The sequence below is a fragment of the Ixodes scapularis genome, unplaced genomic scaffold (genome assembly GCF_016920785.2).
Source record: "Ixodes scapularis isolate PalLabHiFi unplaced genomic scaffold, ASM1692078v2 PGA_scaffold1__304_contigs__length_218370807, whole genome shotgun sequence".
NCBI lineage: Eukaryota > Metazoa > Arthropoda > Arachnida > Ixodida > Ixodidae > Ixodes > Ixodes scapularis.
Genome location: NW_024609846.1, coordinates 135,298,099 through 135,325,543, shown reverse-complemented (window position 1 = coordinate 135,325,543; position 27,445 = coordinate 135,298,099). Strand labels below are relative to the sequence as shown.

Sequence of the window (27,445 nt, the reverse complement as noted above, 5' to 3'; positions counted from 1 at the left end):
ATTTATTTTCACAATCCCAACCTATGCAGTCAAATGATAATAGCAACACTTCACTCTTCCTTCCTTCCACTGTCCAAACAAAACACCAAAACACCTTCAACTGTGCTAGGTTACTGGCCACAATGTACGGGCGCAATTGAGGCTCAAGATATCCGAGCCGGCTTTGGTAAGAATGCAATTCTACATTACTAAGGATGCAAAATATCAATAAACCTCAGCTTTAGTACTGATTATAGTTGGTGCTTATGGTTATTGGTGCTAAATTTGTTTTCACCTTCAACTAGGCAGAACAAATATGCGCTATAATTTCATATATACACTAGCAGGTTAAAATGAGTAAACACTATCTGCCTGCCACTAACATACTTTGCTGTGTCCTATTACATTACATTCTGCTACCTATATCATGGCTCTCTTTTTGTGTTCTCCGTAAATAATTATACTTACCTGCATGTTCTGTGGAAGTAAGTGTGGGCATTTCCATTATGGGAATTTCCACAGGGAAATGTGGAATGTTGTTAGCATCCATTATGGGCTATGTACATAAACCCCTCAGACTTTTCTTGAGCACGATTTTGAGCCCCATGGGAGCAGATGCAAAGCTCCCCTTTGGACGTTATTCCACTTTACGTGTGCACCTATGAAGTGCATGCTCAACAAAAATCGGAGGTAGTCGTGTTCTGAGAGAACAGTGCATTAAATATTTTTTAAAAAATGGTTGCCACAATAATAGCACTTGTATGAACCAGTCACTTGGATGTAAGGATGTAATTAATGATGGGTGCAGTGAATGGTAGTAAAATAATCATAGTATAATGGCACTAATAAGTGTAATGATAGTAAAAACGTACAGCATATAAACATAGATTCAATCTCTAGTAACAGATTTTTGTACGCCTTTTAACACTATCAGTAGAAAACCCAGGGTAGTCTAAGATAGTGAGCTTCTGAATACACACTGCATGAGCCATCATGCTGGATCAGAGTGTTCCAAGGTCTTAACCACACACTTTTAGCCTTCTCCGAATGTGGCACAAAAGAAAAACAGAACACAGTTTCATTCTTTGGTGGAGTGCGTGAGAAAGTCAAATCCCACATCCAAACCATCCGGTCCCTAGTGAGCGTACAAAGAATTCTTTGTGTGCTTGCCAGGGATACCTTATATGAGGATATATAAGATACATACCCCTACATAGGGATACACATACATGCTATATAGTATGTTTTCTTTCAGTGGGTTCAGAATTTTTTAAAAAGGGAACTTTGTTAGGGTTTTTTTTTGCCATGGGTCAAGTTGGGGATCACTGGGGCCACTAAAACAAGAAATGAAATTAGTTTATTAGTTCGCTAATTGACCTAAAAGGTTTGATTAACCACCTAAATTTTTAATTTTGGGGGCATAATGTGGCTGGAGAATTGATGCTTGACCTCATTATCATGTGAAATTTTTATTAATAAGTTTGTATTGGGCACTCAAGGTGCAATCACACGGTGGACTTATCTTAGGAACCTGTCTGCAGACCAGAGGGATGTGTGTATCAGGTGACCTTGACGTCACTACGGACAAGTCTGGAGGTCTGCGGACCTGGCGCTAAATCCCATGGTTACCGTGGACCGAAGTGAGTCTGAGCTTGTAGCTTCGGTTGCTGCTTTCTCTACATGTGCTAACAAACAGGATCAGCACCTCTCAAAGTTGTAACCTTGTGCCCGCAGCCTTTGCTGCACTCCAAGCTAAGTAGGAACCATCATGCAGCGCATGTGACGCTCAATTTGCATCCAGTTAGTGCCTGGCCAATCTGCCAGCGAAAGAGACAAAGGATGAATTGCTCCAGCGACAAAGCGGCATTCTTTCTATTTTTAATCGTGGAAGAATTCCTAAAACTGTAGGGCCTCCGATACAACCAGTACCGAAACAATGACGTAAAATGCCAACTCTGGCCTCAGCGAAGCAATGTTACGGTGCTTCTGCCGGTCTTGGCCTTATATGGTGGGTGAGCTTATTGAACACCGACTGATTCACGTGACTGTGCAGTTCTATTTGCCTGCTTATATTTGTCTAATATTTCAGAGGAAGTAAGACATAGGGTAGTTTTAAGAAAAAACCGAAGAGTCTTCAAACTAGAGAAGGAAAAGGAAAAAAAAAAGGCCCTTTGAGGGGGGATACTACTTAGAGAAAAAATATTTTCTGTAAAAAAAATATGATTCTGAAAAATGCCATATTTACATCTGCCAACATCTAGAGTGTATTCCCAGAAAGTTTGATTTGTTTACACTGCATAGTTTTTTTTTATAAATTCTTTTCAGTCCACCGATGCTAAAAAAAAAAAGGTTGAGGTTCGAACACTCTGAAAGCATTTATCTTTGTTCCACTTTTTAGCATAAATTTCACTTAATAAAATCTATCGTTTCAGTATGGAACTATCGAGAGACTTCAATTTTTGCGGCTTATATCTCGAAACTTTGTGGGGACGGTTACTATGAACTTAGATTTTACATTTTCGTGTTTCTTTATTATGAAAAATTGTAATTAACAAAACTTGGTAAATGTGAAAGAACAAAAATTGTTTTCATATTATTTTTATTTAGAAACTGCATATTTATTGAAATTTTATAGTAACCAGTAACAGGTATTTCAGTATGCTTTTCACCAGAAAAATATCTGGTTATCAACGCCATTTCTCAGCGATAGATTCATTGAGCAGATTCCATGCTTGACTTCGTTCTGGGGGTATAGTTCCTCGTAAAATTGGTTCACAGGGCTGAATCTTTGCATGCCCTCCTTCTATATGGCTATAAACACCACCTGAAAATGTCACGTCGATTGAATGAGTGGTTCAAAAGTTCACCTTGCAAGCAGTGTCCCCCCTTAATCCTCTGGGATCATCTGCAGGGTATCTCCCGACCAATAAAAATTCCCTTTCTGGACAAGTGTTGAGGCTCCCACAACAGGCCAATTTCTCCTTTCCAGTCTAGCAATGGGCGTCTCCTGACAATTTCAACTTGCGCCATCTCTCATCGAAGATGTAAACTATGAATACTGAGCTTTTTGTTCTCTATCAGGTGCTGCTAGTGGCGCGACACATCTTTTCTGCTAGATGTACAGACTGGCATTTCGGCTAAGCCTTTGGGTGCTTAAGATTGCAGCCTTTACTCCGTTTGTGTTTCATGGACTGCGCAGTCTAGAGACTGTGTAGCGACATTGCTGAAACATTCAGTTGGGAAACTTCCCCTTTAAACCTGAACCGTTGGCGTGCACCGAGACCGAACTAGATACGATAACAGTGCCACCCTTTAGCGACGAGTCAAAACATGAAAGTTGCTTTATATAGCTACTGCGAGATAGCCCAGCAAGATGGTGCCACCGGCCCTTGCACGACTAGACCGGAACCAATACGTGCAGCCATGCAATTCCCAGAGTGACCGCTGCGGGTGAAACGGCGGCGTTGCGATCGTGTTTAGTTTGGTTCTCGAGTATGGATCGGAGTCCTTTTTTTCAGAGCAGGCTCCTATGGCAGCTTCCCAACTAAGTATTCTAGTAATTTGCTGCGCAGTCTGCAGTGACAAGAAAGTCAAAAGGCAAAGACATGAAAATGTTTTCTACTGTAAAAGCTGCACTCAACACCCTGGCTTGCACCCCGGCATTTGCTTTGAAAAGTATCATGCACTGCGCAATTACCGCTAGTACAGTTAAATAATTCAAATGAAAACATTCAGGACAATGCAGAATTATTTCAAACTTAACATACTGATTGTAATATATTAAAGAGCTGAATTTGAAGTCACTCACTGATTTCGATCTCTTTTCCGCTTAAAATAATTCTGACCATAGAAAGTTATAGCTCAAGAAGGTAGGACGAGGGAAAGGAAGGCTGGAAAGGAGAAAGCAGACAGAATGCTGGAGAGGAGAGGGGGAAACATCCTCCTCTCTCCAGCATTCCATCTGCTTCCTCCTCCCCGGCCTTTTTTTCCCTCACCCTGCCTTCTTGAGTGGCAACGGACTATAGAGGTGCCTACAAGTGGAAAACGCACATGACCCCCAAAAGGTGAACGGGCAAGAAATGTTGTCCTAAGAGTGCCTGGGATGTCGATTTCTCTACTTTGTGCTTGCATAAGACTGCCGACGCTCCCTGTGGCACGTGCACATCAGTTGCGGAACCGGTGCACAGTGGAGGAAACAATGTCACGGGTGCTTTTCCCGCGCTTAGTTTCGGTTTGAAACCACTCACAAGGATGACGTTTCTTGCCCCGTAGTACACACTACAAATTTTTAATCAAAATTTCACGTCACGTTCAGATTGCAATGAGATTGAGCGTCAGCTCTCCAACTACACGATGGCCCTTCTCCGAGAAACTTAAAAATTTGGTAGCCACTTTTTCATAAATTAGCTAAGAAATTAACCAATTTTGTCTCTTTTTTTTTTTAAATCCCCAGTCCCCCAATTTAGTGCCAGGACAAAAGAAAAAAAAACCTCATGCAAGTTCTCTTTTTTTCTTTTTTTTTTTCTTTTTAACAATTCTGGTTCCCCTAAAAGAGTCCCACGTATAAAAAGTGTCCGAGGGATACCAATGTAGTGAAGACCCCGCTCGCTAGAACGGGTTAAAGGGCGGAGCCCTGCTCACCCTTGAGGATGTGCTGCAAGGAGGCAAGCTCCTCACGGTGCTTGCGCCTCTCCGTCTCGAGCTCGTTCTCCCGCTGGCACTCGGCCACCATTGTGAGGGAGCGGGCCTCGTCCAGCTCAGCTTGCAGGCGCCGCAGGCTCTCCTCCAGGGCCTCCCGCTGCTCTCGCTCCCCCTGCAGCTCCTCTGCAGGACGCACGCAGCAATGCACAAAAGCCTCGAGGTACACCTAAGCACTTCTTATGAGTTGTGCATGCGAAAGCATGCGTGTCATTCTTTCGCTCTCTTATTTCGTATGTGGTGTAGTGGCGTGGATGGCCAACATGCGCTCTCCTCGCCTCGCTGACCTCGACAATGGAGCCGCTGCCTCGCTCGACGGGCAAACGCTTTGTTTTACTGGCGCGCTGGCGGCGCGGACACGTAGCACCATGGGGTGGCAGTTGTTGAAACTGACGCGCAGCGTCCAATGAGAGGGGAGCCTCGTCCCTTAAAACTATGACGCGCGCCAGTTAATAGCAGTGAAACCAAAATCCATCAAATTTCGGCTTCACTGCGCTCCACTGGAAGCGAGGAAACTAAGTGCCGTTTGGCAAGGCTTTTCGTGCGGCTTCAAAGCTGGGAGCCATCAGATCACGGCCTCACTTGGAGAGAGTTTAAGTGCCGTTTGGCACGGCTTCAAAGCTGATGACGTCGGCTCGCTCCATGGGACAGTTAATGGTTTCACATTAATAATCCAACGTACCAGCTGGAATGCAAGAAAGGCTCCTTGACCTTTCGTGTCTAAAGCCACTCTGTATTTTGGGGGCAGACACCCCAGATTCTGCTCACTGCCACTCAAACAAGGACAAAAGATCCAGAGAAGTAACGGATGCTCTCGCTTGCAAGGTAAAGAATGATCGGCGGGTTGCTGCATCGAGACGTGGCACTTGCGTAGGGAACACTGTCGGTGCTCGACATTTTCTCCGGTTCCAGCACCGTACTAGTGCTAAAAGAAATTCGCTGCGTGTAGCATCCTACTCCAAGGTTGCACGTTTAAAGTATATGCAAGCGTTGGGGTGCACGGCTACTCTAGAAGTTCCAAAAATGGCAATAAAGTGAGCGAAGCTGACAATAAAAGGTAATAGACCATTTGCTAAATCCCCCAAGTGCCCCGGCCCGCACTCCAGGAGTCATGGAATTGGTGTTCCTTTGGTTCCCTAATGGTCGGTAATATAGACCAATTTGATGCTTACACACTCTTGAGTGTAATCCAGCGTCATCCTGAATAGGCATTTTGTAGATTGCAAAGACCTTTCATAAAAAAACTTTGGTTGGGGCTAGTTTGTTCATATCAATTAAAAGGTTAAAAGGCGCGAACAAACAGGACGTGTCGTACGTGTCTCTTTTTTCGTCCTGTTTGTTCATGCCTTTTAGCCTTTTAATCTTTCATATAACTTTCAAAAGTTCTCATCAATCTCAGCATTTCAGATACTGTGCATGCAATCTACCCCTCAACTGGCCCAAAGTGCAGAAATCTCTTACAATACTATCATTTTCATACAGCTTCAAAGGCACCGATATTAACTTGGAAACGCTAAAAATGCAATAAACAGCCCCGCTGACTCCGAGCTAAATCCTGGTTTTGGTTTGTGCGAATTCTCGGCTTTTTAAGCCATTCCTGCTAGAACAATAATCATTAAATTGATAACATTGTAAGAGATTTTTGCGAGTCAGCCAGGTTGAGGTGTGGATTGCATGCAGTGTGAAAAACGCTGACATTGACAAGAAATTTCAGAAGTGATATGACAGGTCTCTGCAATCTACACAACACTTATTCAGGTCGAAATTAGCATTCACTAAAAAATTGAAGAAATACCGTTCCCATGATTCCTCGGTTGAGGACCAGGACACTTGGGGGATTTAGCAAGTGGTCTATTATTTGCCTCGTAGAGAGATCAGGGTTAAAAAATTATAGAGCAACGAGTAAACACACCTTTCTCGTTTAAGGGCTGCTACACTGTGGTCTACTGTCTCTCCTCAACTGCTCCATATAAAGACCATGACACAGTGCAAGTTATTTACATGAAATTGCGACCGAACATGCAAACAAGGAGCGACGGAGTCGCAGAGCAAAGTGGATCGTGCCGGCGGAGAGAATCTGTCCACTTCCCACAAGCCTCTCTCATCTTTCGTGGCATAAGCCTACCTTCTTTCTGCATGAAGAGCTCCTTGAACTTGGCCCTCTTAAGGCCAAACTCTGCCTCCATGGTTTCCTTCTCCTTGCGCAGCTGCACCAGCAGCGTGCCTTCCTCTGCACGGCAAACACACCACGGGACATCGCTCAGAGTTGAGCCCCTCAAGAGACTTTAATGTCCACCCTGCCTTCCGACAAGGGCGGTTACTATAAAAGATGAAAAAATGAGCATGTTTTCTTCAGCTTATATGCAGAAAATGTTTGTCCCCGACTCGCTTTGCCAAACCTTTTTCATAAATCCCCCCCCCCCTCAAACCTCTCGAGAATAAGAGCTGGTTCACATGTCTGCGCTTGAGTGTGACCCTGGAACACTTCCCACCTGCATATATTTTATGCATCAATTCTTTTACCGTGGGCTCGAAAAGATTCTGACAATGTCATAAGCGACTGCTTCTCATAGATGGCCAGCAAATTTGATCTAGCATATACTGCAAAATTTTGTCTACGATCGGCGTCAACTATTTTGTGCTACTCTGTCGAGACTAGCGCAGCTTCTGCGGTGCTACGACGCTTTCGAACCTACTTGCACGAGCGTGCTCAAATGCAAAAGGAAGGCACGTGCCCGCGCTGTCGCAGCAATGATGGTCTGCAGCACTGTGGAAGCTACGCTACCCTTGACAATGTAGTAGAAAACAGTATACGTCGAATACAGTTACAGATAGATTGGAAGCACTTCAAGGCTGTTGGATAGATGTCGCCACTTGAATTTGTCAAGTCAGCGGGCCTCGTCCGATGCAATTACTTCTCCTGCCTCACCCACATCCTCGTCCCCGCCAGATAGGATGACTAAAGCCAAGGAATCTGGCGTAATGTTTTAATAGTCAATCACACTCAGACATGGATCTGTGAACTAGCCTTGAGGCATATAATCATCCCTGGAAATGAATGCACTTAGTCCTCTTCTGGTAAGGTTTTGAGATGTGCAGTTTCCTTCTCGACCAATGCTCTCTCCCCTTTCAATGTTACTCATTAGTGTGCAAGAGATGAGACCTGTCCTTCTCTTCATGGTAGAAGAGAGAAGGAAAAACAAAGTATGTACCCAAGGCTTGAGCGTTCCATCACCACAGCTAGAGTGACCAGACGCCCTGTTTTGGCAGGGACAGTGCCATTTTTGAAGTTTGTTTTTGCCGTCCAGTTGTTTCGTCTCAATGGACAGTTATGTCCCCTTTATGTGGGAATGTCCATTGTTGTGAAACTGGTACCAACTGCGTAAGAAAAACAAACCTTAAAAATGTTTACTTGTTACAGATGTTATTTCATAAAAATAAACCTGCAATGAAAATGCAATCTCCCATAGAGCAGAATTTTGAGCTCTTGCAGTGGTTACATACAACAATACATTTTGTTCCCATGGACATGTCTTAGGGTGATTTTTTCTAGGTTACTGATTTTGGCAAGCTTTGATTGGTGACACTGGTTAAAAATGGGGAAAAAGGGAACTTGTATTCTCAATGAAAAACTCTCGGAAAGTGTTTTTATGCTGAAGAGAACTGAATAGCGCCAGAGCTTCTCTCTCTGCCTTGCCCAGATCAAGATGCCGGTGAGGAAGCAGAGGGCAGAACGGCAAAGTAAACATCAGCCTTTAAGAAAATTATTTCTTGCTTGATGAAACAAGGCCATAGAAAGAATTCTTGACAAGGTTTTCACAAAGTCAACAAGTAAGAGAATGTGTGGTGTTTCAAGTATAGTCCCTAAAGAAAGGTATCTCTTCTTCTGAGTCAAGCTAAGAATAGGTCCCTCGGAAAAATGACTGAAAAACCTTACCACAGTGCAGCAACACTTCAAAGCTTGCTACAAGCTTTGAAGTGTTGCCACAACTATTTTCATAAATTATTGCTACAACTATTTTCATAAATTTTCATAGGTTGACCTCTTTCAAAATGACATGGCCTCAATCTTTTGACCAATACCATATGCAAAAAGGCTCAGGGTGAAAGCTGACAGCCTCATTCATTTCTCTTACCTAAATATGCAATGACATAATAGGAAAATTGCTGATGCACATGCATGTCAAACATCCCCTTCATTATTATAGGAAGAAAAAAGAATGCTTCATTCCAATATAAACTACACACCAATGTAAACTATACATTGCCAAATGCTGTCTCCTCCCAAATGTAGCGCTAGCCTTCTGGACCAAACGCTAAAGTTTTAGAGGTGCCATTATCTCATCGAAAAGTTATAAGGGTTTTTCCGAAATATTCAATGGAAAAATGGGGCCCCTTCACAGTAGTTAATGCCATACATCTTCATGTATTCATGGGCTTCGTTGGCTGCCATTTTCCCACTGTAAATTTCAGGAAATCACTTCCAATGGTTGAATAAGATAAAGATTACTTCTGAAACTTTGGCATCTCGTCCAGACAGCTAGCACTACATTTCGGCGGTGAATGGCCTTTGGTAGTACATAGGTTAGTTTTAAAATTTAAAAAAAAAAAACACTGACAATTTTTTTATTTTTTCTTGTACACACTAGAGTGATGAAAACAGCTGAGACAACTTCCACTATTACATATGTGTGAAAAAAAAAAATCTTGATAGAAATAATTTTAAAAAATTGTTTTGTACAAATAACATAATATAAAACGGGTGTTATTGGCAGTAAAGAATTTACCCAAAAAGCTTTCTGTATACCGTAAAACCCCGAGAAATGCCGCACCCCCGAAAGATAGCCCACCCCTATTTTTGGCTTGATTTGCTATATTTTTTCAAACACCGAAAGATAGCCATTTCGACAAAAACCCCGAGACTGGGACAAAAAGGGACGGACAAACATAAAAAGATAGCCCACACTTAGTAATAGTAGTGTTGGGATCAATAATGGCCTCAAAGTAAATGCAGCTAGTTAGCTATGGCGGGACATAAGCGAACGTTGCTGAGTGGGAAGTACAGTCATCTTTGCTTCGTCGTCCCTCGCCACCATAACAAGCTTGGAAGGGAGATGACCTAAAATAGCAATTTTTTTTACTTTTCTTGAAGTTAGCCCTCTCCATATTTTCACCCGATTTGCTCTTGATGTTAGCTGGGCTATCTCTCAAGATTTTACGGTAACTCCAAAATATCGCTGCCCGTGAAAGTGTTTAAACTGCTTCATTCATTACAGACAACCTGCTTCAAACTCAGCAACACATACACAAGCAAAAAATTGTGACAACATGCAGGTCTGTGTAATGACACTCTAACACACTGCTTGTAGATGAGTATGAGAAATTGTGCAGCTTTTCCAACATCAATACAAAGGGGCTCTTGCCTGAAGCTGAGAATACGTTCAAATTTAATGAGACCTGCTCTCAAAAAAATACTTCTTCTGGGCTTTTAAAGGGCTACCACCTGTTTAAATGCTGTAACGACTCACGAAGAGACAGACGTGCTGAGAAGTCCCTCTACCCAGCTCCTCCCATGAAACAACACACCTTGCACAAAAACGAAGCAAGACATTTCACCTATATCAAGGTGCTTCTCCCAGCACTTCCCCAGTTTGGACTCTGGTACGTTCGATGTGCAAACCGTGAGCAAACACATAAAAACGCTACCGAGTTTGTAAGATGGCACGCTGCTATTTTTTTGCGACAACAGCTGCAGCAAGCTGTAACGCAGACAGTTTTCCCAGCCTGCGTCCGTGTCTCGTGTTACTATAATGTGGGTTTCATTTCATTAGAGGCAAAGGGTAGTCCAGGAACAAATTTTCAGATTACGAAGTGTTAAAATACGTTACGTTTGATGTCACGCGGAAATCGACACTGGAATGCCTGCGAACTAACCAAACGGAGCATGGAATGATACACCAGCGAGACAAAAACAAAATAAAGAAAAGTCAGTGCGGTTTCTCGATTACGTTCCCTTGAATGTATACAGCTACCAGGCCACGACCAGTCTATGCGTTTCAGAAATGTAACCGGTAAGAAATATTAGAGCATTCCTTTCTTTTGCCCCCCATTTCCACTGTAAAACTACAAAAAGCGATGGAATAAGACGACCATTGATTTGTAGCAAAACAATCGAAATGCGACTAGGAGAAAAATAAAACGTCAAATTAGTAGCGCAGAAAAACCTACCCGGACTCAGTTACCCTTGCTAGGTTATTTCTGTGCAAAGGTGGCAGTTAAATTTGGAACTGTCGGAGGTTGTAAACAAGCCAATATTACAGCATACTTCTCCTAACTACTAGATGTATCCGTAAGCTCGTGATTCTCACTCAATCAGCTGATTTGCGAGTTCGGCGAGGTCGCCGACATTACGTGGTGTCGGGAAAGCCGTTTTTTGTCACATGAATAACGTGGACCCAAATGAAATTGGGCAGTCACCGAGGTCTGGTGCTGAGCGATTGATGCACGGTCTTCCGTCATAAACACTGTTACATTTAAGCCTAAGTGCATCGCGAAAGCCTTTCGGCCCTCACAAGGAACTCACGTTCAGTGTCTCCATTTGCGGATTGGTGACCTACGTCTCTTTCGTCCATGGTGACGGTGTTATGTCACGCTAAAAGTAAAACTTCACATCGTAAAATTTCGAAACTTCATCTTCGCTGAAGCACTCCGCATAGCGGAAGTCAATAATCCAAAAAATAAATACGTGCGTAAAGAACGCTCTTCGCGCCACCTACTATGTCGAGACGCTTTTTCCGGTGTTCCAACGTCGTCTGCTACGGGTAGTTGCAGACAACATTGCAGCTGCGGCTAAATCTGCTATACGCAGTGGTTCTTATTTATCGGGAAGGTAGCATACGCTATGCATATGTTATTATTATGGCATCATAAAACCCTTGCTGAGCAGTGATCACCTTTCTTTTTCGGTAATAAACTCGTTTAGTGATGGGGAGGCCAGCCAACATGGCTATTTCTGCGGACACATCTGTTCGAGTCATCAGAATCTTTTATTTATGTCTGAGTCAGCAGACAACCTTTTTCGATTACACTCACTGAGTTTGAGCCTAAGCTTGTACTAGTTACTTTGCTGTATATTCTTTTTTAGTAATGAGCATTGCTTGAAGAGCGGATAATTTTAGTAACTTATTTAGCTTCTGTTGAGCGGTAATTTAAACAACACAAACAAATGCCTCACTTTTAAATCTGAAAGAGTAGCCGTCAGAAAAGCAGGCAAATAGGATGATGACATGGGCGTCCGCAGGGGGCTGCAACAGGGGGGTGCAACAAGCCAGACTGCCTCGCCCCCGTGTTTTCGAGACAATTCACTGAGGAGCAAGCCATGAGCGACGGTGAACATGACCTTCTGAGCAGGTTAAGGGGGGGAGGAGGGGGGGGGGGGGGGGGGGGGGGGTCAGGGGTCGGGCGTTTGTGTTTGCACGAAATTATGTTCGCACCAAGTCATCAACTCAACTGACCTTTGGGCCATAATTTACTGTCTCACCGTTTGACACCAGGGAAAGGCGCGTCAGAGACCGCCCAGTCCACATTCGCAACCGTACAGTTGTTGTTCTTTCTGAAAGTTCGTAGCAAGCGTCACTATTCTGTCAGCTCTGGATTTCTTTATCGGTGTCTTCGTTTTACCGAAAAAATTACATTGACCGCGGCTTTTCATTTTGTGGGACGAAGAAAGCAGTCACCTCTGACCTCTGCCGGGGCTCGGAGTCGAATTCTATTGAGGCAATCCTTGTCACAGTCACTCCTAAGCAACCTTTGCCTCCAAAATTCAGCTTGATATAGGATTCACCCTCAACTTATCTGTTACAGGTACGCCTAGAGAGAGTTCCAGGCAAACTAAAGTTGACCAGATAAATACAAGACTTACGCAAAGATAGCCAACAGCACTCTAACATCATTTTTTTTTTAAATATAACAGGAAGAACCCCATTAATTTATATAGATTCTCTGAACTATAGTTATAAGTTGAGGTGATGGAGGAGAGATTTACTGAGGAAAATATATTTATATAAGTAGCTACATTTACAAAACAAAAAAGAAAAAAAAAAGCTCATTAGAAACGTTAGTGATACCAGGCACCCTGAAACAAATTATAATCGGGGATATGCATTTTCGGTCTTTGTATTTGGGGTATCGGTGCTTCCTCAGCTTGGTTCTCTATTATAAATCTTGAGCTTTTATGACTTCGCGTTACCAAAAGTGAAACGATTTGTTTGTTTCGGAGTTGTGTAGCTTCTACGCTCGCACACTAATTTTAGTGTTATCTACTCCGGTAAAACGTCCACCGAAATCTGGTTACTGAAAGTGGCGGCCGGTAATATTTCCACCAAAAAACTGGTAAACCACGCTGGTTTCTGGTGAAAATGAGTGGAAAATAACCCGTTTCCACCGAATGTCACTGGAAGTTTTTGCCGGATTTTTCAATAGGGTAAGCTTTCTCTCTCTTCATATTTTGAGTATTATGAAAAGACAGACTTCATCGGGGAAACGAAAATGTCATGAAGGAAGTCTAGTTCGTCGATGGCATCTTTGAACTGGATTTTATTCGAAGACTGGAAACGTTGTAGAGAAGCTTCCTTGCTTGCATATTTCCTCGTGTTTTGAAAGTACATGAATGGGCAGCCAAGAATATATATTTTAGTTCTTATTTAGTTGTCGTTTTGCAGAATATTAAAAATTAATAAATGACCGGTGGTCCCTTCGTCAGTGATAGCAGGTTGGTCCAGGTGATATGTTCATGCCCCGTTCACTATTCACAACAGTTTTACGTCCGGGCTGCAGGAGCTAAATCGAGAGATGTCACATTACTTGTGGGGGCCTTTTTACAGAAGCGATTAGGACTGCGAACTAAGCACTGTTTAAGCCAAGATTCGTTTTAAGAATTTATACGTATAATACATTGTAAAATTGTTGCGGAAATGTATTAACTACACCCCGGTCCCCACCCCCCGTCCGGGCCCCCAAATTAAAAAAAAAAGGAATGTCGCGTGCGAAAGTTTTGCCCCCACCAAGAAAAAATCCTGCCGACGCCCATGGATGATGATGATGATGATGAATAAATGTTTATTACAGAAAGTTACACCAAGTCCTCTTGTCTTGACAGGCGAACAAGAGTCTGGGAAAATGAATGGGGAAGCCTAGGACACATAGAACAAGATATATTTACAAAACTGAGCCAAAGGAGACACCTAAACAAGGCAAAAGTGATTACGAGCGATACTATTGCTTGCATAACCGCCACTGAAGAAATCTGCACACGGATGTAAAAAAAGGCGGGAAACCGAGCATGCTCCCTGGTGAATTTCTTGGCTTATCAGTTCATATTTCAAACTTTATAGCACACAAAAAAAAAAAAAAAAAAAAAGGAAGCATGAAGGGCGTGCGACTTCTGCGGAAAGGCAGGGTGCCATACAGACAGGTATGCCGGCAGAACTGACATTTCATGCCCCTAAAATAATATAACTAAAAGAAAGAAGTGCCTTCTAACGTAGCATGTTCTTGATGTAAAAATAAGCTTGAGGCTTCTATCTAATTGCCGTTTGGTACACTGACGCTATCCAACATTTCAGATGATTTGTTTTCTTATACTGTTCACTAAAATTAAAACCGACCCAATCACAATTTTTTTTTTTTTTTTTTTGTAGGAGGAGGTTTTTGAGGATTTTGATGGGAGAAGCTTTCCGAAAAAGATAGGGGGTATTAAAATATTTTAATGGTATGACCTGCACGCGACACCATCCTGAAGTGTTGCTGGTTATTCCTAAAGTTACTAAATGAGCTACGCTTACAGTGCCGGCACTCTGTTCCCCGATATTGTTGTGAGCGCCGCCATTTTGGTACTTCTGCAGAGCAGACGCAACTGCCGATCGTCATGATTCAAATGTGCGACTTCCTCAGCATTAGATTCGGTGTTAGTAAGCTAATGTATTATTGGTCCGCTCCGTCGCGAACTGTTTAAAGATTTGTGGAGGACGCAAAATTGTTTCCTATGATATCAGATAAGGCTTCTAATAACTGACAACCATGATTTAAGACACAAGATGGGTAAGTATCGTTACTCTGAAGCTTAGCTTATTTAGTGACACTAATTATTACTATTGAAAGACATGGCGTCATTGCCCTCGCTGCCTGCTAGCCGCACACACACGAATACCAACACAGACGACCAAACTTAGCAAGGTGATTGGCTGATCTGTCTCAGTTGCCATGAATAATTGCCATCGTGGTCCATTCGAATATTGGAAGCTTGCAAAAAGTCGTTTTCAACTATTGTCGCGCCAAGATCGCCAGGGAGCATCATCGTTCTGAAAGCGTTCCTCGCTAATATACGCGTCTTTGACGCTGTGCGAGCAATTGACTTATCAATCCTGCTTATCACATAGATCTCTTTGAATGATATTGCTCTTCTTGCTTATTTCAAGAGAGGAAAATTATTTTTCGATGCCTTCAAGCACCGGCGTCGTATGTGGTGGCGGTACGAACCTTGTTTCGCCGGTGTGTGGAGAGCAAAATCTCGGTATTCAAAAAACGTCTATCTAGCCGTCACCACCAAATTTAGATCGGCTCACCAAGAATGAAGAAGTCAAGGGGAAATTGCTCATTTCATGAACCAAAATGGCGACCATACGGAGATCTTGGCGCGCAACTTTCCCGGGATTCAGTTATGTTCACTGGCCATTACATTTGAAGGCACTGTTTGAGTGCATGCTCAGCACGAGCTCATAATTAATAGGTTGCTAAGACAGGCAGCCTTGATGGTGTGAAATGCACATTGCGAAAGAGCTGTGAGAGCTCACCATCAGCACGCGCTCGGCAGTCGCGCACACAGCTATGGCCGCCAGTGCATGCTCGCTTTAGAAACGCCACTTAGATCGCGTAAAATCACTACAAAACCGCCACCGCTCGTGGCAGACGAGCCACCGGAGTAATGACGAAATGGATGCACCCCGACTTTCATTTTCTGGAATAATGTATCCTTGTAATTGCATTACTTTTTGTTTGCCGTAGATTCTCATGTAACATTGTTTCGAAAGCTTTTAAGGAAGCCATTATTAAATAACTCAGAGACAGAAAAGGACGACTACGGCGTGATATGGACGAAATAGTTGTGGCAGGAATCTTTGGATGGGATTACGTTGAAGGCGCAGTACGCCTGCACTACAGAGAATATACGGTGATACTGGCTTGGAATGTTATCACCGCAGATGCGTGTCAGTTGGAAATAAAATAGATGGCTGCCCGTCGCTTCCCGTCTCGGGAATACGTTACGAGCGTTTTATGGGCGAGGCACGAGAAATCGAGCATGCGTATTTTTATGCCTATCCGGAGAGACGCGTTCGTATGCCGCCAACGAGCTTTCTCTAAGTCGCCATTCCAGCAATACCTCACTGACAGAGTGAACCCCCCCCCCCCCCCCCCCTTTTTTTTTTCTACTACCAGTTGCGCGGTGTGGTAAGGCCCGCACAACTGGAGGTATGAAGGTCGAAGAATGTCACTTTCAAGTACTCATTTTTTATCAGAACAATTCTAGACTGGAAGAACCTCCCATAGAGCGTAGTTGATTGTGGTAGTGTTGATACTTTTATGAATAATTTGCTCAACCTGTCGACGGAGTATTAACATCATTGTATGCCGAACTGTTATTTTGATAATAGCATTAGTTGGTGTGATGCCCTGTTTGTTAAATTATTAGTATTTTTATGTATGATTCGATGAATTGCTATTGTAGCAACTAGAAAGGTTTTTTTTTGTTTTTTTTTTGTAATTACATTGTACGTTAACGTTTTGGTAAGCGGTCTGCATATTGCTGTTTTGGCCTTGTGTTGTTAATGCTTCTCTGTAACTACTGTTAATTTTTGTGTCTGATTAAAGGGTGTATATTTCTTTATATGGCCATTCTGCATGGTTTTGTTGCCTTCACTGCTGTAACGACCCGATTCCGGGTGAACAATATTAAAAAGAAAAAATTTTTTTTTTTTTTTGGCAAGTTGGAGATTTAGTTGTCTCGCTCTATGCGGAGAGCAAGTCGTCTGCTTCTTGCACAGAAGTTGCCATGACGTCTGAACGGCGCCGAGCTCTGGATGGATGATTGAGAAAAATAGTGGCTACACCTCAATGCTATAGGTGCCTTGAGGACTACCCATTATTTTTTTTTCAATTAGCGAATAAGTTAGTTGTCTCGCTCTATGCGGAGAGCAAGTCGTCTGCTTCTTGCACAGAAGTTGCCATGACGTCTGAACGGCGCCGAGCTCTGGATGGATGATTGAGAAAAATAGTGGCTACACCTCAATGCTATAGGTGCCTTGAGGACTACCCATTATTTTTTTTCAATTAGCGAATAAGTTAGTTGTCTCGCTCTATGCGGAGAGCAAGTCGTCTGCTTCTTGCACAGAAGTTGCCATGACGTCTGAACGGCGCCGAGCTCTGGATGGATGATTGAGAAAAATAGTGGCTACACCTCAATGCTATAGGTGCCTTGAGGACTACCCATTATTTTTTTTCAATTAGCGAATAAGTTAGTTGTCTCGCTCTATGCGGAGAGCAAGTCGTCTGCTTCTTGCACAGAAGTTGCCATGACGTCTGAACGGCGCCGAGCTCTGGATGGATGATTGAGAAAAATAGTGGCTAGACTTCAATGCTATAGGCGCCTTGAGGACTACCCATTATTTTTTTTCAATTAGCGAATAAGTTAGTTGTCTCGCTCTATGCGGAGAGCAAGTCGTCTGCTTCTTGCACAGAAGTTGCCATGACGTCTGAACGGCGCCGAGCTCTGGATGGATGATTGAGAAAAATAGTGGCTACACCTCAATGCTATAGGTGCCTTGAGGACTACCCATTATTTTTTTTCAATTAGCGAATAAGTTAGTTGTCTCGCTCTATGCGGAGAGCAAGTCGTCTGCTTCTTGCACAGAAGTTGCCATGACGTCTGAACGGCGCCGAGCTCTGGATGGATGATTGAGAAAAATAGTGGCTACACCTCAATGCTATAGGTGCCTTGAGGACTACCCATTATTTTTTTTCAATTAGCGAATAAGTTAGTTGTCTCGCTCTATGCGGAGAGCAAGTCGTCTGCTTCTTGCACAGAAGTTGCCATGACGTCTGAACGGCGCCGAGCTCTGGATGGATGATTGAGAAAAATAGTGGCTACACCTCAATGCTATAGGTGCCTTGAGGACTACCCATTATTTTTTTTCAATTAGCGAATAAGTTAGTTGTCTCGCTCTATGCGGAGAGCAAGTCGTCTGCTTCTTGCACAGAAGTTGCCATGACGTCTGAACGGCGCCGAGCTCTGGATGGATGATTGAGAAAAATAGTGGCTAGACTTCAATGCTATAGGCGCCTTGAGGACTACCCATTATTTTTTTTCAATTAGCGAATAAGTTAGTTGTCTCGCTCTATGCGGAGAGCAAGTCGTCTGCTTCTTGCACAGAAGTTGCCATGACGTCTGAACGGCGCCGAGCTCTGGATGGATGATTGAGAAAAATAGTGGCTACACCTCAATGCTATAGGTGCCTTGAGGACTACCCATTATTTTTTTTCAATTAGCGAATAAGTTAGTTGTCTCGCTCTATGCGGAGAGCAAGTCGTCTGCTTCTTGCACAGAAGTTGCCATGACGTCTGAACGGCGCCGAGCTCTGGATGGATGATTGAGAAAAATAGTGGCTACACCTCAATGCTATAGGTGCCTTGAGGACTAGCCATTATTTTTTTTCAATTAGCGAATAAGTTAGTTGTCTCGCTCTATGCGGAGAGCAAGTCGTCTGCTTCTTGCACAGAAGTTGCCATGACGTCTGAACGGCGCCGAGCTCTGGATGGATGATTGAGAAAAATAGTGGCTACACCTCAATGCTATAGGTGCCTTGAGGACTACCCATTATTTTTTTTCAATTAGCGAATAAGTTAGTTGTCTCGCTCTATGCGGAGAGCAAGTCGTCTGCTTCTTGCACAGAAGTTGCCATGACGTCTGAACGGCGCCGAGCTCTGGATGGATGATTGAGAAAAATAGTGGCTACACCTCAATGCTATAGGTGCCTTGAGGACTAGCCATTATTTTTTTCAATTAGCGAATAAGTTAGTTGTCTCGCTCTATGCGGAGAGCAAGTCGTCTGCTTCTTGCACAGAAGTTGCCATGACGTCTGAACGGCGCCGAGCTCTGGATGGATGATTGAGAAAAATAGTGGCTACACCTCAATGCTATAGGTGCCTTGAGGACTACCCATTATTTTTTTTCAATTAGCGAATAAGTTAGTTGTCTCGCTCTATGCGGAGAGCAAGTCGTCTGCTTCTTGCACAGAAGTTGCCATGACGTCTGAACGGCGCCGAGCTCTGGATGGATGATTGAGAAAAATAGTGGCTACACCTCAATGCTATAGGTGCCTTGAGGACTACCCATTATTTTTTTTCAATTAGCGAATAAGTTAGTTGTCTCGCTCTATGCGGAGAGCAAGTCGTCTGCTTCTTGCACAGAAGTTGCCATGACGTCTGAACGGCGCCGAGCTCTGGATGGATGATTGAGAAAAATAGTGGCTACACCTCAATGCTATAGGTGCCTTGAGGACTACCCATTATTTTTTTTCAATTAGCGAATAAGTTAGTTGTCTCGCTCTATGCGGAGAGCAAGTCGTCTGCTTCTTGCACAGAAGTTGCCATGACGTCTGAACGGCGCCGAGCTCTGGATGGATGATTGAGAAAAATAGTGGCTACACCTCAATGCTATAGGTGCCTTGAGGACTAGCCATTATTTTTTTTCAATTAGCGAATAAGTTAGTTGTCTCGCTCTATGCGGAGAGCAAGTCGTCTGCTTCTTGCACAGAAGTTGCCATGACGTCTGAACGGCGCCGAGCTCTGGATGGATGATTGAGAAAAATAGTGGCTACACCTCAATGCTATAGGTGCCTTGAGGACTACCCATTATTTTTTTTCAATTAGCGAATAAGTTAGTTGTCTCGCTCTATGCGGAGAGCAAGTCGTCTGCTTCTTGCACAGAAGTTGCCATGACGTCTGAACGGCGCCGAGCTCTGGATGGATGATTGAGAAAAATAGTGGCTACACCTCAATGCTATAGGTGCCTTGAGGACTAGCCATTATTTTTTTTCAATTAGCGAATAAGTTAGTTGTCTCGCTCTATGCGGAGAGCAAGTCGTCTGCTTCTTGCACAGAAGTTGCCATGACGTCTGAACGGCGCCGAGCTCTGGATGGATGATTGAGAAAAATAGTGGCTACACCTCAATGCTATAGGTGCCTTGAGGACTAGCCATTATTTTTTTTCAATTAGCGAATAAGTTAGTTGTCTCGCTCTATGCGGAGAGCAAGTCGTCTGCTTCTTGCACAGAAGTTGCCATGACGTCTGAACGGCGCCGAGCTCTGGATGGATGATTGAGAAAAATAGTGGCTACACCTCAATGCTATAGGTGCCTTGAGGACTACCCATTATTTTTTTTCAATTAGCGAATAAGTTAGTTGTCTCGCTCTATGCGGAGAGCAAGTCGTCTGCTTCTTGCACAGAAGTTGCCATGACGTCTGAACGGCGCCGAGCTCTGGATGGATGATTGAGAAAAATAGTGGCTACACCTCAATGCTATAGGTGCCTTGAGGACTACCCATTATTTTTTTTCAATTAGCGAATAAGTTAGTTGTCTCGCTCTATGCGGAGAGCAAGTCGTCTGCTTCTTGCACAGAAGTTGCCATGACGTCTGAACGGCGCCGAGCTCTGGATGGATGATTGAGAAAAATAGTGGCTACACCTCAATGCTATAGGTGCCTTGAGGACTACCCATTATTTTTTTTCAATTAGCGAATAAGTTAGTTGTCTCGCTCTATGCGGAGAGCAAGTCGTCTGCTTCTTGCACAGAAGTTGCCATGACGTCTGAACGGCGCCGAGCTCTGGATGGATGATTGAGAAAAATAGTGGCTACACCTCAATGCTATAGGTGCCTTGAGGACTAGCCATTATTTTTTTTCAATTAGCGAATAAGTTAGTTGTCTCGCTCTATGCGGAGAGCAAGTCGTCTGCTTCTTGCACAGAAGTTGCCATGACGTCTGAACGGCGCCGAGCTCTGGATGGATGATTGAGAAAAATAGTGGCTACACCTCAATGCTATAGGTGCCTTGAGGACTACCCATTATTTTTTTTTCAATTAGCGAATAAGTTAGTTGTCTCGCTCTATGCGGAGAGCAAGTCGTCTGCTTCTTGCACAGAAGTTGCCATGACGTCTGAACGGCGCCGAGCTCTGGATGGATGATTGAGAAAAATAGTGGCTACACCTCAATGCTATAGGTGCCTTGAGGACTAGCCATTATTTTTTTTCAATTAGCGAATAAGTTAGTTGTCTCGCTCTATGCGGAGAGCAAGTCGTCTGCTTCTTGCACAGAAGTTGCCATGACGTCTGAACGGCGCCGAGCTCTGGATGGATGATTGAGAAAAATAGTGGCTACACCTCAATGCTATAGGTGCCTTGAGGACTAGCCATTATTTTTTTTCAATTAGCGAATAAGTTAGTTGTCTCGCTCTATGCGGAGAGCAAGTCGTCTGCTTCTTGCACAGAAGTTGCCATGACGTCTGAACGGCGCCGAGCTCTGGATGGATGATTGAGAAAAATAGTGGCTACACCTCAATGCTATAGGTGCCTTGAGGACTAGCCATTATTTTTTTTCAATTAGCGAATAAGTTAGTTGTCTCGCTCTATGCGGAGAGCAAGTCGTCTGCTTCTTGCACAGAAGTTGCCATGACGTCTGAACGGCGCCGAGCTCTGGATGGATGATTGAGAAAAATAGTGGCTACACCTCAATGCTATAGGTGCCTTGAGGACTACCCATTATTTTTTTTCAATTAGCGAATAAGTTAGTTGTCTCGCTCTATGCGGAGAGCAAGTCGTCTGCTTCTTGCACAGAAGTTGCCATGACGTCTGAACGGCGCCGAGCTCTGGATGGATGATTGAGAAAAATAGTGGCTACACCTCAATGCTATAGGTGCCTTGAGGACTACCCATTATTTTTTTTCAATTAGCGAATAAGTTAGTTGTCTCGCTCTATGCGGAGAGCAAGTCGTCTGCTTCTTGCACAGAAGTTGCCATGACGTCTGAACGGCGCCGAGCTCTGGATGGATGATTGAGAAAAATAGTGGCTACACCTCAATGCTATAGGTGCCTTGAGGACTAGCCATTATTTTTTTTCAATTAGCGAATAAGTTAGTTGTCTCGCTCTATGCGGAGAGCAAGTCGTCTGCTTCTTGCACAGAAGTTGCCATGACGTCTGAACGGCGCCGAGCTCTGGATGGATGATTGAGAAAAATAGTGGCTACACCTCAATGCTATAGGCGCCTTGAGGACTAGCCATTATTTTTTTTCAATTAGCGAATAAGTTAGTTGTCTCGCTCTATGCGGAGAGCAAGTCGTCTGCTTCTTGCACAGAAGTTGCCATGACGTCTGAACGGCGCCGAGCTCTGGATGGATGATTGAGAAAAATAGTGGCTACACCTCAATGCTATAGGCGCCTTGAGGACTAGCCATTATTTTTTTCAATCAGCCAATAAGAGCTCGGTGTTCTGACATCATCGCAACCCCTGCGCAAGAAGCAGACGACTTGCTCTTCGCATACCTTCGACGACGGCGGTATCTGCAATAGCCAACATGTCAGGGGTTGCTAATGGCTGGTTAGTACAGAGTCCTTGCCACTAAAGTGGAGGGTAAAGCGCCATTCACACTCTTGCAACCGAGTACGACCGAGAAAGACTTCTTGGGACCGGATGCGCTGAGCGGAGCTGGTCCTAAGAGATCGCAAGAGGCTTAAAAACCGGTTTGGTCTCTCTCGGTCGTACTCGGTTGCAAGAGTGTGAACGGACCTTTAGTCTTTGCAGACTCCCGAAGTGCTTTCTTGGACAAATTCTCGTAGATGTTTTATACTTTGCGACGTTAGAAACAATTGTCCTACGTCAAGCGAAAGGTGTTCCTCTTGCTGGGAAATATAGTGAAATGTGCCCGCATTCTGCGCATCATCCAGATGCTTGCATCTGGCAAGTTTGCAGTAGCGTGGATGGGGCGCGAACAAATCTTTTCGCGCCTGCTGATGCTTTTTTGTGCGTGCCGGTTCTTCGCATGTCAAAATATCATTGTTGGGAAGTACTTTAAGTACATTGCACATAAAGTACTACTTCAGATAGGTTTAGAATATGAGTTGAAGTACATTCTCTGAGTATGTATTCCAAAAAATACTTTACTTATTTTTTTTCTTTTTTTGGTACCAGGGGTTTTGGAAGTGTATCTGATGTGTGGGAACGACATCTGGGGGCTCATGTCGCATCGTGTAGTTCACCTCTCTCTCTCTGTCTCTCTAGGTGTCCCAAGTCACCAGGCTCGATCTACAATAGACCGTAAAAATTGGCGGTCCATTAGATTGCTATGTGCAGGCGTCGATTCTTACGGTCCATTTAGGTCGAGCCTGGTGACTTGGGACACCTATATAGATAGATATAGGACCACTGAGGAAGCGTAGTGCAGAGAAATGAAGGCTGCAGTCTGAACCTTTGGAGATTTATTAGTGAGAACGCACATATTGGACAAACAATGAATCCCTCAAAATCAAAGCTGTTCCGACCGTGCCCCCCCCCCCCCTTCTCCTTCTTCTCCCCTCCCACCAGGGGCAACGAGGGGGCGAGGGGAGTTGGAACAGCTTTGAGTGCGGGGGCATGGTTCCACTACTTTGGAACTTGTAAAAGCAACCCCCCCTGCCCCCCCCCCCCCCCCCCCCCCCTCCCCGAGGAAAGTACAACTCCCGACTTCAAAGTACGTTCCCCGAATTTGGTTTTGTTAAATTTGTATAACAAAATGATGAATTGTCAACTCTGAAGACTGGAAGAGGTACTCTATTCTCACCAGAAACGCGAGCAGACGACGCATCTCTCCCTTTGTTTTGGGGGTGGCTTTCCCGTAGCATTTTTGGACTCTCAACACTTCTCGCTCAATCATCCCAAACAACCAGCTCGCCTGCACACTCACTGTTTTTTTTTTTTTTTTTTTTTATTAAGGAGAGCACACTCCTTAACGAGAGGATTGCGAAGCTGCGAGGTTGGCATAATGCTCTCTCCTAGTACATTTAACTTCTTGAGTGCAACGAGCCAGTGCAAGCGGTGCCAAATTCTCAATTTGGTGCCATTTCTGAAAATATTTACTCTATGGCCACTTACTTCATCCAAAATTCGGAGAAGTTTCCGAAAATCATCCACCCTTATTACCCATGGGGCAATGCACACCAGTTAAAAACCACTCTATATCTGAATTAAAGGGCATCATGAAAGATTGTGTTAAAATATTTGTACCTTACTTTCAAATTACAGTGTATTTATAGTGCTTTGCTTCGAGCACATTGCGCCCAGTGTACTTATTACTTTACTTGAAGTACATCACCTCTCGTTTACCTTGTACTTTACGTGAAGTACATCACCTCTCGTTTACTTTGTACTTTACTTGAAGTACTTTTTAATGTATCCAACATTGCAAAGTGGTTGTCGCTTACTTCGTGATCACTTCGGTTTTAATAGAATAAAAAATGAAAGACGTTTACAACTTTCTGTAACGCCGATTTAGAGCGCTGCTCTTGAGGAGGAAGAGGGGAGGATACTGAGGGCAAAGTATGCCCCTCCTTTTCAACCGTGGCCTCTCCTCCTCCCCTCCTCCTTCTTTCACGCGCGAAACGCGCGTCGTCACGCGGCGTTTCGGCGCGGTGCCTTGTGGGACGCTTCCAATAATGCACCGCGCAATTACGCCGACGCCGACGCCGACGCCGACGCCGCTCAAGCCGGAAACGGACGCCTAATAGAGCCGCGCTCTAAAAACGTCGGGAACGCCCGACTACAAAGCTATGCCAGACTCCAACGCTCTAATTAGCCAAGGGAGTGAGCGTCGGAAGTTACAAACAGCTCTGCGCAGGGCTCTCCAGAATCCACCGTCATCTAAAGCAGCATACCGTACTGATTTGTCTACTTTCAGATTCTCCCGCATCACGGTCCCCTGCAATACTTTTTTGTTCCTGCGCAAATTTTAAAGTGAGAGGGCGTTGCCACCCCATCTTGTTTTGCTGGGCGCCTTGAGAGTCGCCTAAGTTCCCTTTGCCATTGTTTGACTCCTGCTTCTGTTAAACCGTGGCAGCAACTACGCAAGTCTGCCTGACATGCTTGATCACCTCTCCGGACATCTCACGAACCTTCCTCAGGAATTTTAGCTTCATGAGATCATTCAGGAGCAGATTCTTCCCGCGAACGGCACATCCAAACGATGTAACATATGGAAACTTATCAGTAACTATCTGACTAGCTTGCATGTTACTGCGACCAGCGCAACCCCTTTTTTACTTTTAAGCGACTTGATGACTTTACAGATCTCTCCGCCTATATGTATACGGCGCAGTGTGGCGGTTTATGCCTGTTTCGACTCATCGGTGAAGACTGGCTTTGGCGTAGCCACGGCGATTCTTATCACTGCGTCGCCTCGAATTTTGGTCCACCCTACAATAAGCAGCGCAAGGCATGAAGGTTTCCCCCGCGTGATCTTTAACCCGCTCAAACTCGGCATCAAGGAGAGGTTCACCCACAAAATATCGGCTGTCGGTCGAAGTTTCTTGAAAGCTGCAAGCCAATGCAAATTTTTAGGCAAAGAAAGAGAAAAGTTGGATTAATACATCGCTATGTATACACAAAAGAAGCACCAATTTCGACTCAGCATCATTACGGCATCAATTCAAACGTAATTCTATCAACCAAAAAAACAAAAAAACAAAAAAAAAACAAAAAACACTCGTGCATTCTTTAGACCTTGAAGAGTCCCTTACGCTGTGGCCAGCTTCTAACTCGCTTCATTTTGGATTCTGATCCAGTGGCTTTCAGACGACTTTGTTCCGTGTTCCTTAGCATACACTTCCTTGACGTCTTGAGGACACTTTTTGCTGTTCAGAAGATGCCGCGCAAGGCGCGTGACATTCGAAAACCCGTGCGATATCTAGTATATCACCGAGTTGCGTTTTTGTTGTCTGAAAACGAAACTGAAACAACATAAAACAGGGACATCGTAATATAAAAACGTGGCTAAAAATGTTGATTTTTCTTTAGGTTACTTAAAAACGTTTTTTAACCACTTTTTTTTTTAAAGTGTTTTCTTAGGCCTTTACCGAGTAGTCTGGGGAAGTGGGTCAGTATCCCGCTCAGTTCAGGCGATAATGTCTTCCTTAGCAGAATAGAAGCATTTGGCTTTGCTCGAGGTTGTGCTGAACCCTCGTACAGCTCCAATTGAAATAAAACCTCCTTATTGAATCCATCATTTAGAAGTAGGGTTCCGTGTTTTCGGGCTTTATTTTTTCCCCAGAGATTCAGTGTTTTTCGAGATAAATATTTTCGGTGTCGAACAAAACATAAGTGTTTATCGGGGTTTCTGCTGACTTTATCCTGGGCACGTATGTAATATTTGCCAATCCCTGTAAACATGCGCCTAATACGAATACCTGAAAATCGTCTTTCTAGCGATTAGAGAAGGGGACGATATAAGCGACGTGGTTTCCAGAAAAAAAAAAAAAAAGGAGCATCGAGGACAGTTCAGTGCTGGCTGTGTTCCTGGTCAGCGCAAAATGAAGCTGCTGTTATGAAGATTTGTTTCCCGTGGAGCGAGGGTTTTAATATAATTCAGAAGCAGCTTCAATGCGTTATTTTTTGTTTCGGTTTTCTCAGCTTTGGATAACAGCGACTCGGCGGTTAATTTATGCGGATTATCGGTATGCAACCAAGACACGAAACTTTATTCATAAGTAACCTCCTCATCGCGAATAGTTTCATTCAGCCAAGGCTGGGTCTTAGTGCTATAAGCTTTTCAAGCATACAGTTAGCTTTTTTACCCAGTGGATTGACATAGGGGGAGGGGGGGGGGGGATCACACCGCAAACACTCTCTATCTCCCGTCCTGGCATCTGGTTGATGATGCACTGACTCGCAACTGGATATGATGAAGGACACCGAAAGAGAATATATTCCTCAAAAATGAAAGGTAAGATCTCCAACGATGTGGTCTGCCTCTACACACAACCTCTGGTGTTCGAGCGCCGGACGTCGACGTTCGAACGAACTCAAGAGTAAAGTGGAAGCTCTTCTCACCTCTTTCCACTTCAGCAGATGCGAACGCAGGAGATGTATTGTCGCCCCCTCTCCAGCGTTCGCTCGCGGCTCATCTGGAATAAATGAATCGGAATGTGTTCTCCTTTCCACCCGTGAAATCGCTTAGGATGGTACCAAATAAGTATTGTGTTTTATCCGTGCTTCCTCAAAATTCGCGAGAATACAATTTCAGGGGTTTGCCCGAGACTTTGAATGCTCCGAGCCTTTTCCGTCCACCGAGACGAGAGGAAGAGTTGGTTTTGACCTGGATGTTCTCGTCAGCAATAATGCACACTGCGGTAGAAATATGAGGTTTCTTTTAAGCACTAAGAAGCCCATGTTATATTTTGATATGATGAGATTTTAGGAAGTGGGCCTTTACTATCTTAACCAATCAACAATTAAAACAAGTGTAGTTATGTCGCACAGCAACCTCCTCCAGGAAAAGTAGGCTGAATGATGAATACATTCTTAGTGGGTTTATAACAATTACCAACAAAAACACTAGCCGTGGTAATGGGTCCCCTTCGTCATGAAATCATCACCTGAGGGATCTAAAGCAGCAAAACAAGGGCGAAACGCTCG

General features: G+C 44.0%; 1 protein-coding gene across 3 annotated transcripts in view; it reads right to left on the bottom strand.

The window, feature by feature from the left end:
- The window catches only part of LOC8031283 (rab GTPase-binding effector protein 1), a 78,344-nt gene extending 66,924 nt beyond the window's left edge, over positions 1-11,420 (bottom strand). Inside the window, exons 1-3 of one of the 3 annotated variants that reach the window (XM_029987859.4) lie at positions 11,261-11,420; positions 6,803-6,907; positions 4,621-4,803 (exon numbers count right to left, since the gene is read on the bottom strand). In XM_029987859.4, coding sequence (XP_029843719.3) covers positions 4,621-4,803; positions 6,803-6,907; positions 11,261-11,309 — 337 coding nt within the window. In that variant the 5' untranslated portion in view covers positions 11,310-11,420. The remainder of the gene's footprint in view (positions 1-4,620; positions 4,804-6,802; positions 6,908-11,260) is intronic. The other 2 variants (XM_029987860.4, XM_029987861.4) reach the window with 2 other exon arrangements.
- Between the last annotated feature and the right edge of the window lie 16,025 nt (positions 11,421-27,445).